The sequence below is a fragment of the Pelodiscus sinensis genome, chromosome 5, assembly GCF_049634645.1.
Source record: "Pelodiscus sinensis isolate JC-2024 chromosome 5, ASM4963464v1, whole genome shotgun sequence".
Lineage (NCBI taxonomy): Eukaryota > Metazoa > Chordata > Testudines > Trionychidae > Pelodiscus > Pelodiscus sinensis.
In genome coordinates this window covers 74,494,235-74,512,533 of record NC_134715.1, presented here as the reverse complement: position 1 = coordinate 74,512,533, position 18,299 = coordinate 74,494,235, and the positions used below count along the sequence as shown (strand labels likewise).

The window sequence follows — 18,299 nt, the reverse complement described above, 5'->3', positions numbered from 1 at the left end:
TTAAAATATTCTCTCCCCAGTGCAGCTTGTTGGTTGGAAACTGCCCATCTAATAAAACCTTTTATTCAAACAGTCTAGTCTCTTCTGCCCCATCTGTCTCATTCATCCATCACCAACATTGCTAAGGGTCCTAAGGAAAAATTAGAGTAAAGATAGTTAAACCCACTTGCTGGGACATAATATTTCTTTTCTGCCCTTTCTAAGGTGGGGAGCAGAGAAGAAGGGGTCTGCTAAAGTGTCTTAGCAGGTCCCTACACTGCTTCATTTCATAGGTAAGGCCACTTTGGAGGGAGCAGCAGCTGCCAGGATGTTGACAGGGTATGTGCTAACTCCTTAAGCTTTTCTATTTCTAGACCCAAGTTTGCCACTACTCTTATCAGGAGGTCCTGCTGGGCCCTGAAGCACCGATCAGGAAACAAGGTGCAAGGGTTCTGCAATCATCTCATCATCTTCTGCTTCCACCACATCTATTACAACCATCACTACAATGGCAGCCCCTGGATCAGTGCTGGCCTTTCTTTCTGATACCAGAGTTCAAGTGGTGGGAAGAGAAGCCAGGCAGTAGGGCGAAATGCCTGAGGTTCCAGTACTGCAATTGCATCAGCCATTGGCCAAGTGGCCAGGTGCCAACAGGAAGGGCAGTATGGAAATGTGGAGGCTCAGAGGCTGGATAACAGTAGGTCTTCGACAAATTTAAGAATTCCTCTTCTGACTCTGAAGAGGATTCTTCCGCTGGATACCAAGAGTGCAGTCTCTGCTTTCACCACTAGGCAGTGCTGAGAGACCAGGGACAGATGTTGGGATAGTGACTGATGCATGGATATCAAGTGTTTCCCTCTGACCAGTGCTGCAGTGGTCAGTACCAGGACAGAGTTTGCTGGACTTTGTTCCCTTCTGACCTGGGGCACCATAGCTGGCAGTGAGTTCTGGAGTGATCAGTAGGCTCTGGAGCAACAGCAGATCCGTTGCCATCTGAAAGGCCTCTGGCATTGAGAAGGCGACAAACCCTCTGAATCCACAACTGATCCTGGGAGTCCTGTACCAGAGTCTATGCAGAAAATCTGGAGCAATCAGTGGCTTGGGAGGGAATGAGTGGCCCAATATGGATCTCACGATGACAGTCACTTGCCACTTGTCTCTTTTCAGCACTGGAGAATGCTTTTTCAGTGAGCTGTTTCTTTCTTGGTACCAAGAATGGAGAATGGTACTAGGAAGAACATGGTTCCAGGAAAGTGCTCCACGCAGATTCCAAAGTACTCAGTGCAATTCAGAGAGAGACAGCTCCAAAGCTGATCTGAGGCCTGTCTCCATAGGAACGTTTTCAGTCCAATGTCTCTGTCGCGTGTGGTAAGAGCGTTGAAGTCCCTACAGATCTGGTACTTCTCTTTGATGCAAGACTCCTCCAGACACTTGAGACAGCTAGTGTGTGAATCACTAACTGGCATTGGAGTGCTACAGTGGGCACATAGCTCAAAGCCTGGGGCCTAGGGCATATCCAGGTCTGCGAACAAAAAATCTCTTGGTAATAGTGACAATTGCTATCAATATTATATATGCTAACTATGAGCTATATACTTCAGCTCTGATAACTATACAGAACATGACCAAGAAAGTCAAACGACTGGGAAAGAAAGTCTTCTTACAGCAAGATGAATCATTCTTGCAACCACCATGAGCAGTAAGAAGGAACTGAAGGGGTTCAGGGCCAACAGTGCCCCATGTATCAGCACATACGTGTACAACTCCAGAGGATGTTAATGCAGATCATGGAGGGAAAAGTCTCCAGCATTTGTGCATGCAGTGCACACCTAGCAGGGAATGGACACGAACCACCACTTTAACAGGAAAAACAGGTTTTTCATTGAAAAACCCGCCTGACATAGTTAAGTGAAAATTTTCATGGATCAATTTTTTTTTCCATTGAAAATCTCTGCAGATTTTTTTCCTATGAGTATTAATTCTAAGATCCAGTTCATCTTTTTCTTATCATTCTGGTTGTAACCATGATAGTACTCCTACCATATCCACTAGTTTCCACTTGTCACAGAGGAGAAGAACAAAAAAAAAAATCTCAGCCAAATTTAAAAATAAATATCATGATATGGATACATTTCAGAAAAGTAAAAAGTGGAGACTTCTTTATTGCAGAGAAACTTCCCTTTCTACCTGTGAAAGTCAATCTCCCCTGTCCCCTATCGCCTCCCCCCCCCCAAAGGCACACACAGAAGTACAGGTACTCTACCTTTAATACAGTTCATATCAGCGATAGGTCTTATTTTTTCTTTCCAGGTAAGAGGATTTCAGTCCTGTACACCTTTCATAATTTTATTTCTTAATTAAATTCATGGAGCACTAATTACAAGTGTATTAATGACAGCCCTGGATACTAAAATTCTCTATCCAGGGTTTATGAAGAGTTGAAGTGGAAGCCTCCATATGCTGTCCAACTAGTTCACATCTAATCAAATTGGAGGGAACCATCCATAGATTTAATTCTTACGTCTTTTCAGATCTTGACCTCACTGTTGAAAAGCCAACAATGGTGTAAGTTAGTGCTGATAGTTTATCTAGTCTGGATACCTGTAAATTAGAAATAGACCTTAACTATAAGCTCATTTCCCTCGCCACCCAAAAGCTGTATAACAGTGCAACATACAGCTTTTACTACCCTAGTGACTAAGAGGAGAAAGACATCACTGCATTATAATAATTCTCATTTCCTGAATCATTCAAACTACCCATTTAAACAAAAACAAACTAATGTTTAGTCCCTTCAGACAGAGGTTTGTTTTTATTTTCATTAATCACCTTATATCTGTGCACAGGTTTAGACACTTTATATGGCCAAAACATTCAGTGAAGTAATAATTGGACGAAGTAGGGCTGTGCTCTAATAATACAAGGCAAGGATTCAGGAGATCTAAGTTCTGTTTGCAACTTTGTCACTGGCCTGCTGTGAGACTTTAGGTAGTTATCTTAATTTGACTGTGCCTCTGTTTCACTATCTTTAAAGCAGGGAGAATAATAAACTATCAACTAAGCATACTACATATATGTTAAGTGGCATTATTATTTATAAAACTGTCATGACAACGTAGCCCACTCAGATGAAGTGCCTCACTGATACACTAAACAAATTATGCATGTTAGCATTAGAACACTTTACGTACCTTGCCTGGTATACTCATCTGCTTCCCTGTGGACTAAGTCCTTTACCCGGTTTCCATACAACAACCTGGAGGAATCATGATCAAAAGCTTTCAGGGTTTCACTTGAGCTGTAAGACTTCTGTGTAGGCACTCTGCACTCCTCATTTTCCGCTGAAGAATTTGTATAACGTCGTTCTTTGTCTCTTCTGCTCTTTGTGAGGGAACAATAAGGCCTACGTTCTTTCACATCCATACTTCATTCCTTCTGTATGCACGTCTGCCCAGCTTACTTGAAACTCTTCTCAACATTTAAATCATGTCCACCTTTAAAAAAGATAAAAAGATACATATTATAATAATGGTCATCTAATTCATGAGAATTCTCCATATCTTTCCGACACAGAAACAAAAATCCTATTTGTAAAATAAATAGATAGAGATAGAGATAGAGATAGAGATAGAGATAGAGATAGAGATAGAGATAGAGATAGAGATAGAGATAGAGATAGAGAGATGAACAGTACCAGAAACACACCTTTATGTTGTTCACGAGGCACACAATAGTTTAATCTATCAGGCATGCAGCTGAAAAATTAGGCAAGAAATCCTTTAACAACAATCGAAGTTACAGTATACGTCTAATCTGTTGTGTGCAAGTGAATGCACCAAAAACTTAAAAACTGTACTGCCAAATTCAACTAAAAACCCTAAAATAAAATATCTCTACCTTTCATTTTAGGAAAACTGCATCACTCAGTGTTTTTCCCATTTACAAATCTTTTAATTGTTTTTTTTTTCTTCTTTTGAGAAGGATACACCAGTACATGCTTTTAAGGGAAGCCTGAATTTTTCCTACCCATACGGACCTACTGTTTCAATATCTGTTTCTGAAATGTAAATTTTTAGTTTCCAAATTTTTGTTGCGGTTTATATTTTAGTAAATTGTCTTCTATCGAGAAACCAAACCTAGTATTTAGGCTACTGTCACATAAGCATAACACAGATCTTAGGAAGCAGTTTTCCGTGGTTGTGCATTTCAGTGGGCTTACTCCTGGAAAAGAACTGTAATAATGTAAATTTACATTCACATTACAAATATAAATAAAAAATCATTTTCTACTTTTCATACCTTGAAGGGACATAAACATATATATTTAAAATACCATATATTTCTGATAGAATGTGATGTTTTCTTTCTATATTCCCAGTTTCATTCCGTTTACACTGAATACTCAGTTTCACCTATAGGGTCTCATACACAAAGCTCATTTGGTTTTCTAACACAGCAAGAGATTCATTTTTATTTAAAATTTCAGTGGAAATGTTTGATGTTTTTAAATATTCATGTTATTTGTTGCCAGTTATTTAAAAAATGTGTTTAAATACTAAATGTAAACAAAACCTAGGTTTGAGGATTCAAATATTTGACAATGTCCCATAAACTGAAGAGATGCTCTTTTTTTTAAATCACATGTTGCGTGTTAAGGTTCTTTCCTTTGTCTTCAGGAGTCAGACTATAAGAAGATCTCTCTCCTTGGAGCCCATTTCAGTTTAGAATATTTAAAGTGCAACACAATTATTTTGCAAAGGTGAGTGATGGGAACAGCCAGTTTCTTTGTGACAAAGGATTAAAATAATGTACAGTGCATATCACAAAGCTATATCAAACTATATCCCTCCCTGTTCAAAAAAACCAAGGTTGCTTTGATCTGTTCACCTATTACATTTTTAAACATATTTCATTTCAAACAAACTAATTAATTGTCTGTCAAAATCATTCTCAGTAAGTATTTAATTTACTACTGGAATGTAATTCAAATGTTTTAAATGATAGACTTTTTTATCCTCTGATTTAGTTTGAAGTTCTCTAGAATGCCGTCACATTTCTTGACCTATGTAAATCTCAATTTAGGAATTTTAAGATAAAATGCTACATCACGTGGAACATATACATATAAACACAGAACTAATAATTCTTCCATTTAAGCAAATTCCCTTTTACATTTAGGGACATTTCAGATACATTTTACATAGGAGGAAAATGCCTCCTTTTTCAGGACAAAGTATTTGTTTTCCCTTGAGCAAATATCAGTTGCTAGATATAGGTACAATAATACTGTTCATTCAGTCTAGGTATATTGAAATATGCAGGTGCATGTATTGTTCCTCTTCTTCCATTGTGCAGTGTGCAGGTCATGTTTCAAATCCTTTTTATATGAAACAAACATGACTACATTTTATGATTAAATACTTTTCACCTCCAAACAGACTACTGAATATTGAATGACCCTTTTCCTTTTATTTAAAAAATAGTTCTCTAAGCATTTTAGACATTTCTCCCCTGTCATATTATGAACATCTTCAGAAATAAGCTGTGGTTTTCCCCTTCTCAGCAAAAAAACACTGCAAAAGTGCAGAAGCGGAGGTTGTCAGTTACTGTATCTGCACAGCTCTCACCATAAAATTATTAATGTGATTTTTTTAAACACACAAAAGAGTTGCTTTAAGTTACCAATAAACAGCAATTTTAGGATATTCTATATAAGTGTAGACTTCATATAGAACCATCTCTTTTTTAGCATATACTTCAGGATAGCTAAAGATCTTTTTATTCTTAGAATCTCTAAATTGTGCCATGAGAAAAATCAATATACAGTATTAACCATCTAAGATGAGATCAATTTGATTTTTTAGAAGAGTCTTCAAGATTCTGCAGTATTTTTGCAAAATAAAAAACAAACCCCTGTGTGCAATGCTTTCCATGACTATACAAAGCTGAAAATCCTCTAAGATTTAATCTACAGTATAGTGTTAGGAACTACTGATCTGCTTCACACAGAATCAATGAATTCAATACAACTTCAAAAGGCAGTTTTCTGGGTTATCTACTGCCTCTCCAGGCTAAGAATGAGAAGGTTAGAAAATACAAGCTAGTTAATAGCACCAAGTTATTGGAATACTTTCATTGCAATTATACTGTCATCAAGAACTATGAGGATACAGTGGACAACATAGCCATGTTTTGCATAAGACATTTAGCTCCGTAAAAAATTCTAAGTGCTCCAACAGCCCGATCCTGAACATTTTGAATTTAATGGTTAAACACATGCTACCTTTAATGGCCTTCATGAAGTCAATTTGAGCTGAGTGCCTTCAATCCCAGAGAGGAGGTGCTTAGCATCTTTCAGAATCAGGCTTTTAAAATTTAATCGGATGCTTATATAAGTAGAAGGGACTGTTGGCCCCTTACCGAAATTTAGTGGTTTTTTTCAGTTGTCCATATATCAGGATCAAAGGAAAGGGGACGGGCCTACAAGAAATCAAGGTCCCAAGACTGATTGATCCCAGGGCCAACGCTTCTGGTAAGCCTGATTGACAGAGCTGACAGGCCAATGAGGGAGCCAGGAGCCTAGGGTCCTGTCCTCTATATAAGCAGGAGCTGCCTGAGTCAGAGCAGGACTGAGCTAAGGAGATAGCAGCAGAGCTGCAACCAGAACCAGAGGGACTAACTAAATAGTCCAGAGCTGGAGGCAAAAGAGCAGTGATGCTGTGGTAGGGTGGAGCTGGGGCTGGGGGTCAGCCCAGAGCCAAGTGAGGAGTGCATCTGGCAAGGGGCCCAATACAGGGAGACTCACTGGACAAGAAATCTTGCAGGATGGACCAGGAGGGGGATTATATTCCCAACAGGAGAGCCAATACTGGGAAGAAGCTTAGAACCTGAAGGTGTATGGGGACTACCAGATCTAATGTCTGATCAGCCAAATTACTGGAGCATAGCGAGGACCTGGGATTAAGGCCTGTGATTATATGTGAAACAGACTGTGAAATTTCTTTTTGAGTTCCAGAGACTGCCGTTTGTGGTGTCCTCATGCCCACAAAGTGGGTTATTTGTTGTTCCCTTTAACTTTACACATTTTTTCCTAATGTTATTATTAGTTGCTGTTTAATTGTGTATTTGCTTTCAACTATATGTACTTACTGATCAGCGAGTCAAAGAAGTGTCCAGTGCGGAGAGCATACCAACAGTGGGCAGACCCTAGCTCTTGTCCTAAGTGACTTCAGGTCAAATCCCCAGGAAACTCTTATCAGGGTTACAAGAACTCTGCCATACAGGAGGGAGGAAGGGGAATCCTTGAGGTCAGATAGGGTTCTGGGTAAAGGGAATGGGAGCAAGGATTCTGATCCTTTCACCAGCCAATTCTTTCAGAGTATCATATAAGCCAGGCAAGTTTCCCATACTATCGGGACCATTCTCCTGCTTACACAGGGTACATCTATAGAATGGAGGAACAGAAAGAAGGGTGTCAGAAAGAAAAGCTATGTCTCTGTGCTCAGTGCAGCAGCAGTGCAGTTGTATCAATCCAGATGAAATATGCTGATGGAAGAGAGCTCTCCTATCAGTGTATGAAAGCACCTCCTTGATTGGCAGAAGTTATGTCTGCTGGAGAAGCTCTCCTGCTGACAGTGCTGTACACTTGAGCACTTATGTCTGTGTCATTTATGTTGTTCAGTAGGGTTATTTATTCACACTCTTCAGTGACATAAGTTATGTGGACATAGACTGTAGTTTCGACATAGCAGAGAGGAGTCAAAAGAGAGAATGGCGTCTGATAAATATGCCTCATCTCTCCAGCAGTAAAAATATTTATGCACAATTCCAACTATGACACAAAACCTTCATCAAGAAAACTGTAGATAGGCACTTGAACTACAATACATGTTTTTTTTTTTAAATTCAGAAGGGTACTGAATATTGAAGTTTAGGTTGCCTGTCAACAAAGACAGGTCAAGGAAAGGAAAACTTGCTGTTGGCTTTATAAGGCTTCTGGTCAGGGTTCTTGCTGTACTTCATTTTTAGAAGTACTTTCTACTACAGCACTTTCTCGTTATTTCATGACATTTTCACCCTGTCATACTATGAACATCTTCAGAAATAAGCTATATTTTTTCCTCTCAAGACGACAAAGTGTTTTTTTCTTAACAAAAACCACTGATAAACAAGTGCAGAGGTTGAGATTGTCAGTTACTTTATCTGCTCAGCTCTCCTACCATAAAATTACCTATAATGTTTATTGTGTTAACAAATTTTCCAGCAACTTTAAGTGACTTCTTAGTCATCAAACTCTAAGATGTTTTTCTTTTTCCTTTTTGTTTCATGAGTTGCATACTAGTTATCTGAATGCACTGACTATTCTCCTTTTCCTATGCCTTATATTAAGCTCATATGAACTAATAAATACCTTACAAAAGCTCAAAGGAACAAAGTGACTCTAATTTGACACATGAACAGTTTTCTTGACAAATCAGATTAAACTTTTAAACTTAATAGAATTAAACCAGTTTTAGAACATATTATAGTAACATTTGCCTTCATCTTCAAGTAATACTTCCCCCATATGTCAATATTTATGGTCTACCAAATAGCTTTGTCCCAATTAATGGAACAGAAAGAGAATTTTCTTAGTACAATATTTACAAAAAGACATTCAGCTATTGAATCATCTAGCCTCAAAATGACATTAAAATGGCTAAGTCGTATGCTTCTGCTCATTTAAACAACATTCTTCACAGTATTTTTACAGATCAAAGATTTCAAATAAAGAACCGGGCTTCTCTGGCTCATGGTTACAGAGCAAGCACATGCTATGTATATAATTGTGTACTGTTTTTAATTTCCTGGGGACACCATATCTCCTGCCATGGATGCAGAGTTTTTTGGGTTTTCATCATTCTTTTTCACTAACATCTATCCTGCTATATCTCTCAGTCTGCACCTGCTCTGCGAGGGATTATACTGTGTGTATAATAGCATACCCTGAAATACTCTGCATATACTGAAGGAAATGGACAATGTATACTGCTGCAAACGTCCATATTTCAATTTGCTATGACAACTTAAATCCTGGTTTGGTGTTTCAATCACTGGATATTTCAACATCCTGTAATCTTTTGAATCATCTGACCAAGCTAATGAAACTTATTGGTTTTAATAATAATGGGCAAATGTACACCCACTTCTGTGCTGTTACAGCAACATTCCTTTTAATCCTATCTAAAGATAGGTATTTGTTGGTAGCCCCAAATCCTATCTAGGGGACCCAATCCTGCATTCTTGGATTCAGGTTCAATTTTAGTTACGCAGAGGAGACAGGATAAAGCAATAAATGGGTAATTTACAGGAATCCCAAACTAATGTTTTCAGATAATCATTCAGTTTACAAGAACACACAGTACAAGTTGCTATGCCAGAGCAGATCACTGGTTTATCTAGTTTAGTCTTTTACTTTCACCTCCAGTTTGTACCGGATGTTTTGGATGAATGATTGAAACTCCCATAGTGCTACATCTCAGTGTGAAACGTTCTCTCTCAATCTTTGCATGTGGTGAGCTATGGCCTCAACTACTAGGGTCAAAACATCTTATAACATATTTATTTAATTAGAATAGCAAATGCTATTCTTGTTCACAGATGTGTCTAACCATTTCTTGCAGCTTTCTAAGCCACTTGCCTTATTTTCCTGAAGCAAATGAATTATACAAGTGGACAATGCATGGTATAAAAATATTTCACTTTGGTTATTTTTAAATGCTGCACTCCATTTTCTGGTCTATAACATGATGAAAGAGCACAAACATCAAAACACCATCATTCTTCTTTCATATCTCCTACTATTGCATGCCTTGCCAGACTAAATGATGCAATTCTTTTTAATCTTCTCATATTGAGCATAGTCCAAATCTAACTGAAGCTTTGATTCAAACTCAAATTGCCTATGTCTCACCAACAGCATTACACAAATGTGCCTCTTCTTTTAATGACCCTTTTGAGATCTCTTCCATTTCACTTTCTTTTCATGCTCAGTAAATCAAACTGGAGTGCAATATTTAGGAGATAGATACTGCAATATTTAGGAGATAGATACTTATTCCTGCTCAAAGCCAAGTGGCATCCCTATTCCTGAAACCCAGAAGTCCTCATTCTTGTCCACCAAATCCCCTCTTAAAACTCATTTCTTTCACCTTTCAATCTTGCGCCACTACCTCATTCTTATACTCCTTCCGTCTTGTACTACCTTATCCTACATACGACAACAGCATTTATGCATTTCATTCATTTATAACCTCTCCTTTCCCTATTCATCCTTTGTCAGCTGTCAACTATGTCTTTTTTGGGCTGGAGCAGGGATAGTGCCATGTCTGGCATCTCTCTAAAGAGACAAGCAAAATTATGGCACTACATAAATATATAATCACTAAATAATTACAACCTGAGTTAGGAATCTGGAGCTAAAAGTCTTCATATCCCATTAAAAATCCAGAAAACTATTTTTCTACTGAGCTATGTAATCAGCTTCTATCCTGGAAACTGAAGTTCACAGAAATGGATGGGTAGGTGGGTGGGTGGGAGTGGGGGTAGGGGAATATGAGAATGAAGATTTAAAGTTGTTTTTTTTTTTCATTTAAAAAAAGAAAAAAACACTATATTATGTTACTTCTATATGGCAGTAAACATACTGTAACATATATTTTAATTGCTGTGATGTAAATGAGCCTTTAGGGTCATGTTAGAGAGTGTTAACTGAAATATCTAGTTACAACTTTAACATGCCTGCAGGCCTTTTAAATTGTTATGGGAAATTGCTACATTCAATTCAATAGTTTCTGCACGGACTTCCCCTCAGGGTTATTAGGGTTTGGCATCATGATCCCAGTTTCACCTAATGCATATAATGTCTCCACCCAATATCATACATCAACTAGATAATTTTTCTAGTATGTACGTCATTAAAAATAAGAAATGTTGGGTACAAGAGCAATAAAATAATACAAAAATTGAACAGTATCTTAATTGTTTATGTCCTTTGTTAGTTAAAATTAGTTAAAAAGATAAAAAGGTGCAAACTAGTTAAAAGACAAAAAAAAGAAAATACTGTAAGTGAACAGAATATATATCACTACAGATTGATACATGGATTTATGTAATGACATGATATTTTTCCTATTATTGTCAAGGTTTAATGCAGTTTTAAATGCCTAATCTCAAAAGAGGATTAGCAGACAAGAAAAGGGGCCAGAAAGGAGCAACATACATAAATTGCCACATGAAGGACTGATAGAGGAATTAAAATTAAGGAAAGAGTAGAAAGATTTTGCTTGAAGAAAAGAGGAAGAGGACACATGATACAGGTATAAAGAAAATCTACAACATGCTCATATTTACCCCTTCTAACAAAAACACAATAGTGAGTAACAATGACAAAGCAACAAATTTCAAAGAAGTATAAGGACCTGCATTTTTAAAGCAACATATAAAATGAACATGCAGCACACACTGCCATCAAATAAAAAGAAAATAGAGAACTTAAGATGTGATAAAATAGATACTTGTAAGTAAGATTAGCATCCATGGTTATCTTCATAAAATAAATTATAAGGATTATGAGGTTTCCCAGACTGAGCACTTGCTCATGACAGGAGTAAGTTTCTTTCCAGATATAATATTGCAAAAAAATAAAACTGTTAACAGAATTACAATGTTTCCTGAGAAGCATGAGGCATTGGCTACTGTTCAAAATAAAATATCAGACAAACTGACCATTGGTCTTTTCTGTTAATAGAATTCCTATCTGAATTCGATGACAAGTGCTATTTTTTTAAAAAGAGAAATATTACACGTATATAGTATATAATTGTTATACATTTTAGAGTTAAAGCAAAATATTTTCACCTTTATAATGTATATTTACAAGTGTATTAAACTAAAAAGTCTTAATGCTGGACACTACAGACATAACCGAGTATATGAAAAAAAAATTAAGAAATCCTTCCATCCACAGAAATGCCACAATTCACATAACTAATCACCCATAAAACCCATTACAAACACACACTAAGAAAAGCTCAAAAGGCATACAAGAATGATGAAATTTCCACTTCAATGACTGATAAAGTGAGATATGTCAGAAATTAACTGAGCTGGAAAAATGACACTTTGAAGGGGTGCTTCGGATGATCTGTAGCCATGATCTACCATTAGTCAAACTGTTGACTCTAATACATGGATATTTCAGGTCATCATATCTAAAAACTCACTTCTTAATAATGCAACTCTGTCTTCCAGCATAGAAACTAGAAGTATGTCTCTCCAAAGTCCACATTCTGAAGAAAAAATTACCTGCCAGAGAAGTAGTTCACACCTTACAGCTTAAGCCTATAAATTATCTAACCCCACATTTTCGGATTACCTAACAGAGAAAATATTACATGCTCTTTAAGTATATTTTTCAGCATTACTCTCATGGCTACAGAGCACATTACTCATGGCTGCTTTACATTATTTGCTACAAGACACAGTTAAAAAGAAATTACTTTAAAATTTCTAAAATCCTCAAATTCATTAAAAAATAGAATGTATAGTAAATTCATAATCACTATTAACTATCAAGAACCCTGCAATGAAGGTCAGACTAGCTCACAAGGATACCTGGAATTCTCATGGGAGTCTCCTGACCCCCAACTAAACACCGAGATGTTTTGGGTTTTATTTTATTTGGTTAGTGATAGAAATGTAGCCGTGTTAGTCTGGGGTAGTTGAAGCAAAATGCAGGACAATGTAGCACTTTAAAGACTAACAAGATGGTTTATTAGATGATGAGCTTTCGTGGGCCAGACCCACTTCCTCAGATCAAATAGTGGAAGAAAGTAGTCACAACCATATATACCAAAGGATACAATTTAAAAAAATGAACAAATATGAAAAGGACAAATCACATTGCAGAACAGAAGGAGGATGCGGGGGGGTGGGAAGGGGGAGGAAGGAAGGTAAGTGTCTGTGAATTGCTGATATTAAAGGTAGGGAGAGTGGGATGTTTGTGAGTTAATGGTATTACAGGTGATAATTGGGGAAACTGTCTTGATAATGGGTGAGAAAGTTCAAAGACTTGTTAAGTCCTTGTCCGTAAGTGTCGAATTTTAACATGAATGACAGTTCAGAGGATTCCCTTTCAAGTGCAGATGTAAAAGGTCTTTGTAGCAGAATGCAGGTGGCTAAGTCATTTAGAGAGTGTCCTTTCTGGTTAAAGTGGCAAGAAACTGTTTTCTCTTTGTGATCTTGTCTAATATCTGTTTTGTGGGCATTAATCCTTTGGCGAAGTGTCTGAGATGTTTGTCCAATGTACATAGCAGACGGACACTTTCGGCACATGATAGCGTAGATTATATTTCTGGATGCGCAGGAATATGTGTTCTTGATCTTATAACTCACTTGGTTAGGTCCAATAATGGTATCAGCAGAATGAATATGTGGACAAAGCTGGCAACGGGGTTTGTTGCAAGGGAAGGTACCAGGGTTGGTATTAGTGTGGTATGTCCTGTGGTGGTTGGACATGTGGTGTACTGTGGGTACACGCATGGCCCCACAGTATGCTAACATCTTTATGGCTGACCTAGAACAACGTTTCCTCAACTCCCGTCCCCTTTCACCCCTCCTCTACCTACGGTACATCGATGACATCTTTATGATCTGGACACATGGCCAAGAAACACTGGAGATATTCCACAGAGATTTCAACAACCTACACCCCACCATCAACCTCAGCCTGGACCATTCTACACGAGAGATCCACTTCCTGGACACCACCGTACAAATCAACAATGGAAAATTAGACACCACTCTCTACAGAAAACCCACTGACTCATACAGTTACCTACATGCATCCAGCTCCCATCCAGAACACACCACACGATCCATCGTCTATAGCCAAGCCCTTCGATACAACCGCATCTGCTCTAACCCCACTGACAGAGACCAGAAGCTTCAGGATCTCTACCAAGCATTTATAAATCTCAACTACCCACCCAGAGAAACAAAAAAGCAAATTGAAAGAGCCAGACGAATACCTAGAAACCATCTACTTCAAGACAGACCCAAGAAAACCAACAATAGAACACCACTTGTCATCACCTACAACCCCCAACTTAAACCTGTCCAACACATTATCAAGAAACTACAGCCTATATTGGAACAGGATACCATACTCAAAGAGGCTCTGGGAGACAGACCCATAGTCTCCTATAGACAACCACCTAACCTCAAGATGATTCTTACCAACCACCACAGGACATACCACACTAATACCAACCCTGGTACCTTCCCTTGCAACAAACCCCGTTGCCAGCTTTGTCCACATATTCATTCTGCTGATACCATTATTGGACCTAACCAAGTGAGTTATAAGATCAAGAACACATATTCCTGCGCATCCAGAAATATAATCTACGCTATCATGTGCCGAAAGTGTCCGTCTGCTATGTACATTGGACAAACATCTCAGACACTTCGCCAAAGGATTAATGCCCACAAAACAGATATTAGACAAGATCACAAAGAGAAAACAGTTTCTTGCCACTTTAACCAGAAAGGACACTCTCTAAATGACTTAGCCACCTGCATTCTGCTACAAAGACCTTTTACATCTGCACTTGAAAGGGAATCCTCTGAACTGTCATTCATGTTAAAATTCGACACTTACGGACAAGGACTTAACAAGTCTTTGAACTTTCTCACCCATTATCAAGACAGTTTCCCCAATTATCACCTGTAATACCATTAACTCACAAACATCCCACTCTCCCTACCTTTAATATCAGCAATTCACAGACACTTACCTTCCTTCCTCCCCCTTCCCACCCCCCCGCATCCTCCTTCTGTTCTGCAATGTGATTTGTCCTTTTCATATTTGTTCATTTTTTTAAATTGTATCCTTTGGTATATATGGTTGTGACTACTTTCTTCCACTATTTGATCTGAGGAAGTGGGTCTGGCCCACGAAAGCTCATCATCTAATAAACCATCTTGTTAGTCTTTAAAGTGCTACATTGTCCTGCATTTTGCTTCATTTTATTTGGTTGTTATTGAGACACCTATCTCTTTAAAACTATCAAAGAGACTCTCATAGCTCCCCCAGGAGAGCTCCCCCAGCTGATGCTACCCTCTGATGATGTGATCATCACCAAGAAAAGCTTTGTGGCCATTACTGTCCCATGTCAGGCCCCACTAGTAGAGCCCAAGGCTTTTAGAGAAAAATAGTGACAATAGCAGCTGTTCACTATACATAGACACTCTAAGAAGTGAACAAACAAGGGAGAAGAGTATGGCCTGGAATCAAGGAAGAAGGGTTGGGGACTGCAGCAGCAGGCAAACTGTGGAAGAAGAGCAACCTATAAGGAGATATTAGGTGTGGGGGCATTTAACGCGACTGAGGAATTACTTAAATAGATTTCTGTTCGAAATTCAACTTGCGTTAGCAAGGATTTTTTTGAGGGAACTTGATTGCAGGACAGTGTACATTGAACCTGACTTCTTTGGGAGGGATCATTTTATTTTCATTTGGGGGCATTTAACTGAGGATGTGGTCATCTATTTTCTTATTTGAAACACAAGAATGATGAATGAATGAAGGATAACAGTGACTAACAGAAGAGTCAATGAGTCATTCTATTGACAGAGGGTTTGGCCTCCAGGAGATAAAGATGAGGGCAAGAGTATGATTAGATGAGATTGGGGAGAAAAAGCATGGCTGGATTATTGGGAAAGACACATAATACAAGGCCAAATGCACAAAGGAAAGAAAACTAACAGGAAAGACTGTGAATGGCTCGCTAACTACAAAAGCAGCTTCTCCTCTCTTGGAATTCACACCTCCAGATCAGCTGCTAGAAGTGGGCCTCATCCTCCTTGATTGGATCCACCTGGTCATCTCCAGCCTGATCCTGGCCTGCATATTTATTCCTGCCTCTGGAAATTTCCACTACATGCATCTGACGAAGTGGGTCTTTGCCCACGAAAGCTTATGCTCCTACACTTCAGTTAGTCTATATGGTGCCACAGGACTCCTCGTCGCTTTAACAGGAAAGAGGTGGCTTAATCTGGGCAGAATAGTTTTTCCGGACTAGTGGCTGATTTTGTACAGTAGAGCATCGTTGCTTTTCCGGAAATTCGAGGGCCAGTGTAGACAGCTCGCAGCTTATTCCGGAAAAGCGGCTGATTTTCCGGAATAAGTGGCCCAGTGTAGACACAGCCATGGAGTATTGTGTCCAGTTCTGGGCCTCCCGTTATAGAAAGGATGTGGACGCATTGGAGAGGGTCCAGTGGAGGGCGACCAAAATGATTAGGGGTTGGAAGGCATGACCTATGAGGAGAGACTGAGGGATTTGGGTTTGTTTAGTCTGCAGAAGAGAAGAGTGAGGGGAGAGTTGATAGCTTTCAACTTCCTGAAGGGAGGTTCCAAAAAGAACAGAGAAAAGCTGTTCACAGTAGTTACGGATGGCAGAAAAAGGAGCAATGGTCTCAAGTTACTGTGGGAGAGGTCTAGGTTGGATATTAGGAAAAACTATTTCACTAGGAGGGTGGTGAAGCACTGGAATGGGTTACCTAGGGAGGTGGTAGAATCTCCATCCCTAGAGGTTTTTAAGTCTCAGCTTGACAAAGCTTTGGCTGGGTTGATTTAGTTGGGACTGGTCCTGCCTTGAGCAGGGGGCTGGACTTGATGACCTCCTGAGGTCTCTTCCAGCTCTATGATTCTATGAACAGGTTTTTCCTCATTCCAACATTGAGTAAACTTAAAAAACATCAAATAGTCTAACAGCATCTTAGGGTGTGTCTAGACTACAGGGTTTTGTCGACAAAAGTGGACTTTTGTCGACAAAACTATACCTGCGTCCACACTACCGCTGAGTTCTGTCGACATAACGTCGACAGAACTCAGCAGTTTTGTTGACGCTGGCAAACCTCATTTTACGAGGCATAACGCCTTCTGTCAACAGAGTTTTTGTCGACAGAAGGTGTTATTCAATGTAAACTGTCCTTTGCATCTACACTACCATGTCGACAAAGCAGCTTGCTTTGTCGACAGAACTCAATGTAGTCTAGACGCTCTTTGTCGACAGAAGTTTTGTCGACAGTATCTGTCAACAAAACTTCTGTCGACAGAAGCCTGTAGTCTAGACATACCCTTAGAGACTAACAAAACATGTAGATGGTATCATGAGCTTTCGTGGGTATAACCCACTTCTTCAGATGTACCACTCAGTAGTTCGTACAGCAGGCATGGTAGGCATGCTACCATTTTTAATTTTTTTTTTAATGCTGACCTGCAGAATTAATCTCCTAGGCTCAGGCACACCAGAAGAAACATTAAAAGTATCAAGTGAAAGTATTATAATGTTTGTTCCCCTACCCTCATAACAAGATTAATTAATTTTTCTACAGTGTTTTGGCAATGTATAGCACTATGTAAGTGTTAAATTATATCAGTATAATCATTACGAACAAATTTATGTAGACCATGTATCCAAGCTGTGTGAAAATTATGTGCTTCTTTCTGGATTTTTCCAAAACCCTTTCCTCTCCTTTGTGCCTGCATTTTTTCAATAATTCTTGTCATGACTTCTGCCATCTCCTCTTCTCTGGCATGGTCTCCTTTTATCAGCTCAAAAACAGCCTCCAGGATCATCTTCCTTGCCTGTTGATCACGCTTTCTACCACACAAGATTAAAATCAAAGTGATATAATTGATCAAAGATTCAAATCAAAATTTTCTGCTTGTTGATTTAAATGCTGATTCAAAGTTACGATTTAAATTACCAATTTGAATGATGATTTAGAGCAGCAAGCAAGAAATCTTGATTACAACATTTTAAATCTTGTTTTGCATTCATACTTTTTAGTTATATTTTTCTGAAGAAATTCTCATTGGTTGGCAAAAAAATACTATGTATGGACCAAAAAAACCCAAATAAAAACCTAGTACAGTAGACTTCGGATAATCCGGAACCTTTGGGACCTAGGTGGTGCTGGATTATCGGACATGCCAGACTATCAGGAGGTACTATAAGATGGTTATATATATATACTGTATACATTATATACTGTATATAAAGTGTTTTTAACCCTTTTTATTGTTCATACTGTATACAGTATACTGTGATGTTTTAGTTTAACCCTTTTTTACCCTTTTCGCTCGGTTCAGCTGCTGCCGCTGTTACCTTGTGACTCATTTTTTGCTAAAGCTCACTCACTAGGCTCTTGCCATTTTGATGCCAGACTATCAGGAGTGCCGTACAATTGGATGCTGGACTATTGGAGTTTTA

The 18,299-nt window shown here is 38.6% G+C and overlaps 1 protein-coding gene across 7 annotated transcripts in view; it reads right to left on the bottom strand.

Moving 5' to 3' along the window:
* The window catches only part of TENM3 (teneurin transmembrane protein 3), a 2,294,790-nt gene that overhangs the window by 468,546 nt on the left and 1,807,945 nt on the right, over positions 1–18,299 (bottom strand). For all 7 annotated transcript variants that reach the window (XM_075930244.1, XM_075930245.1, XM_075930247.1 and 4 more), the window contains one exon: positions 3,171–3,473. In XM_075930244.1, coding sequence (XP_075786359.1) covers positions 3,171–3,402 — 232 coding nt within the window. In that variant the 5' untranslated portion in view covers positions 3,403–3,473. The remainder of the gene's footprint in view (positions 1–3,170; positions 3,474–18,299) is intronic.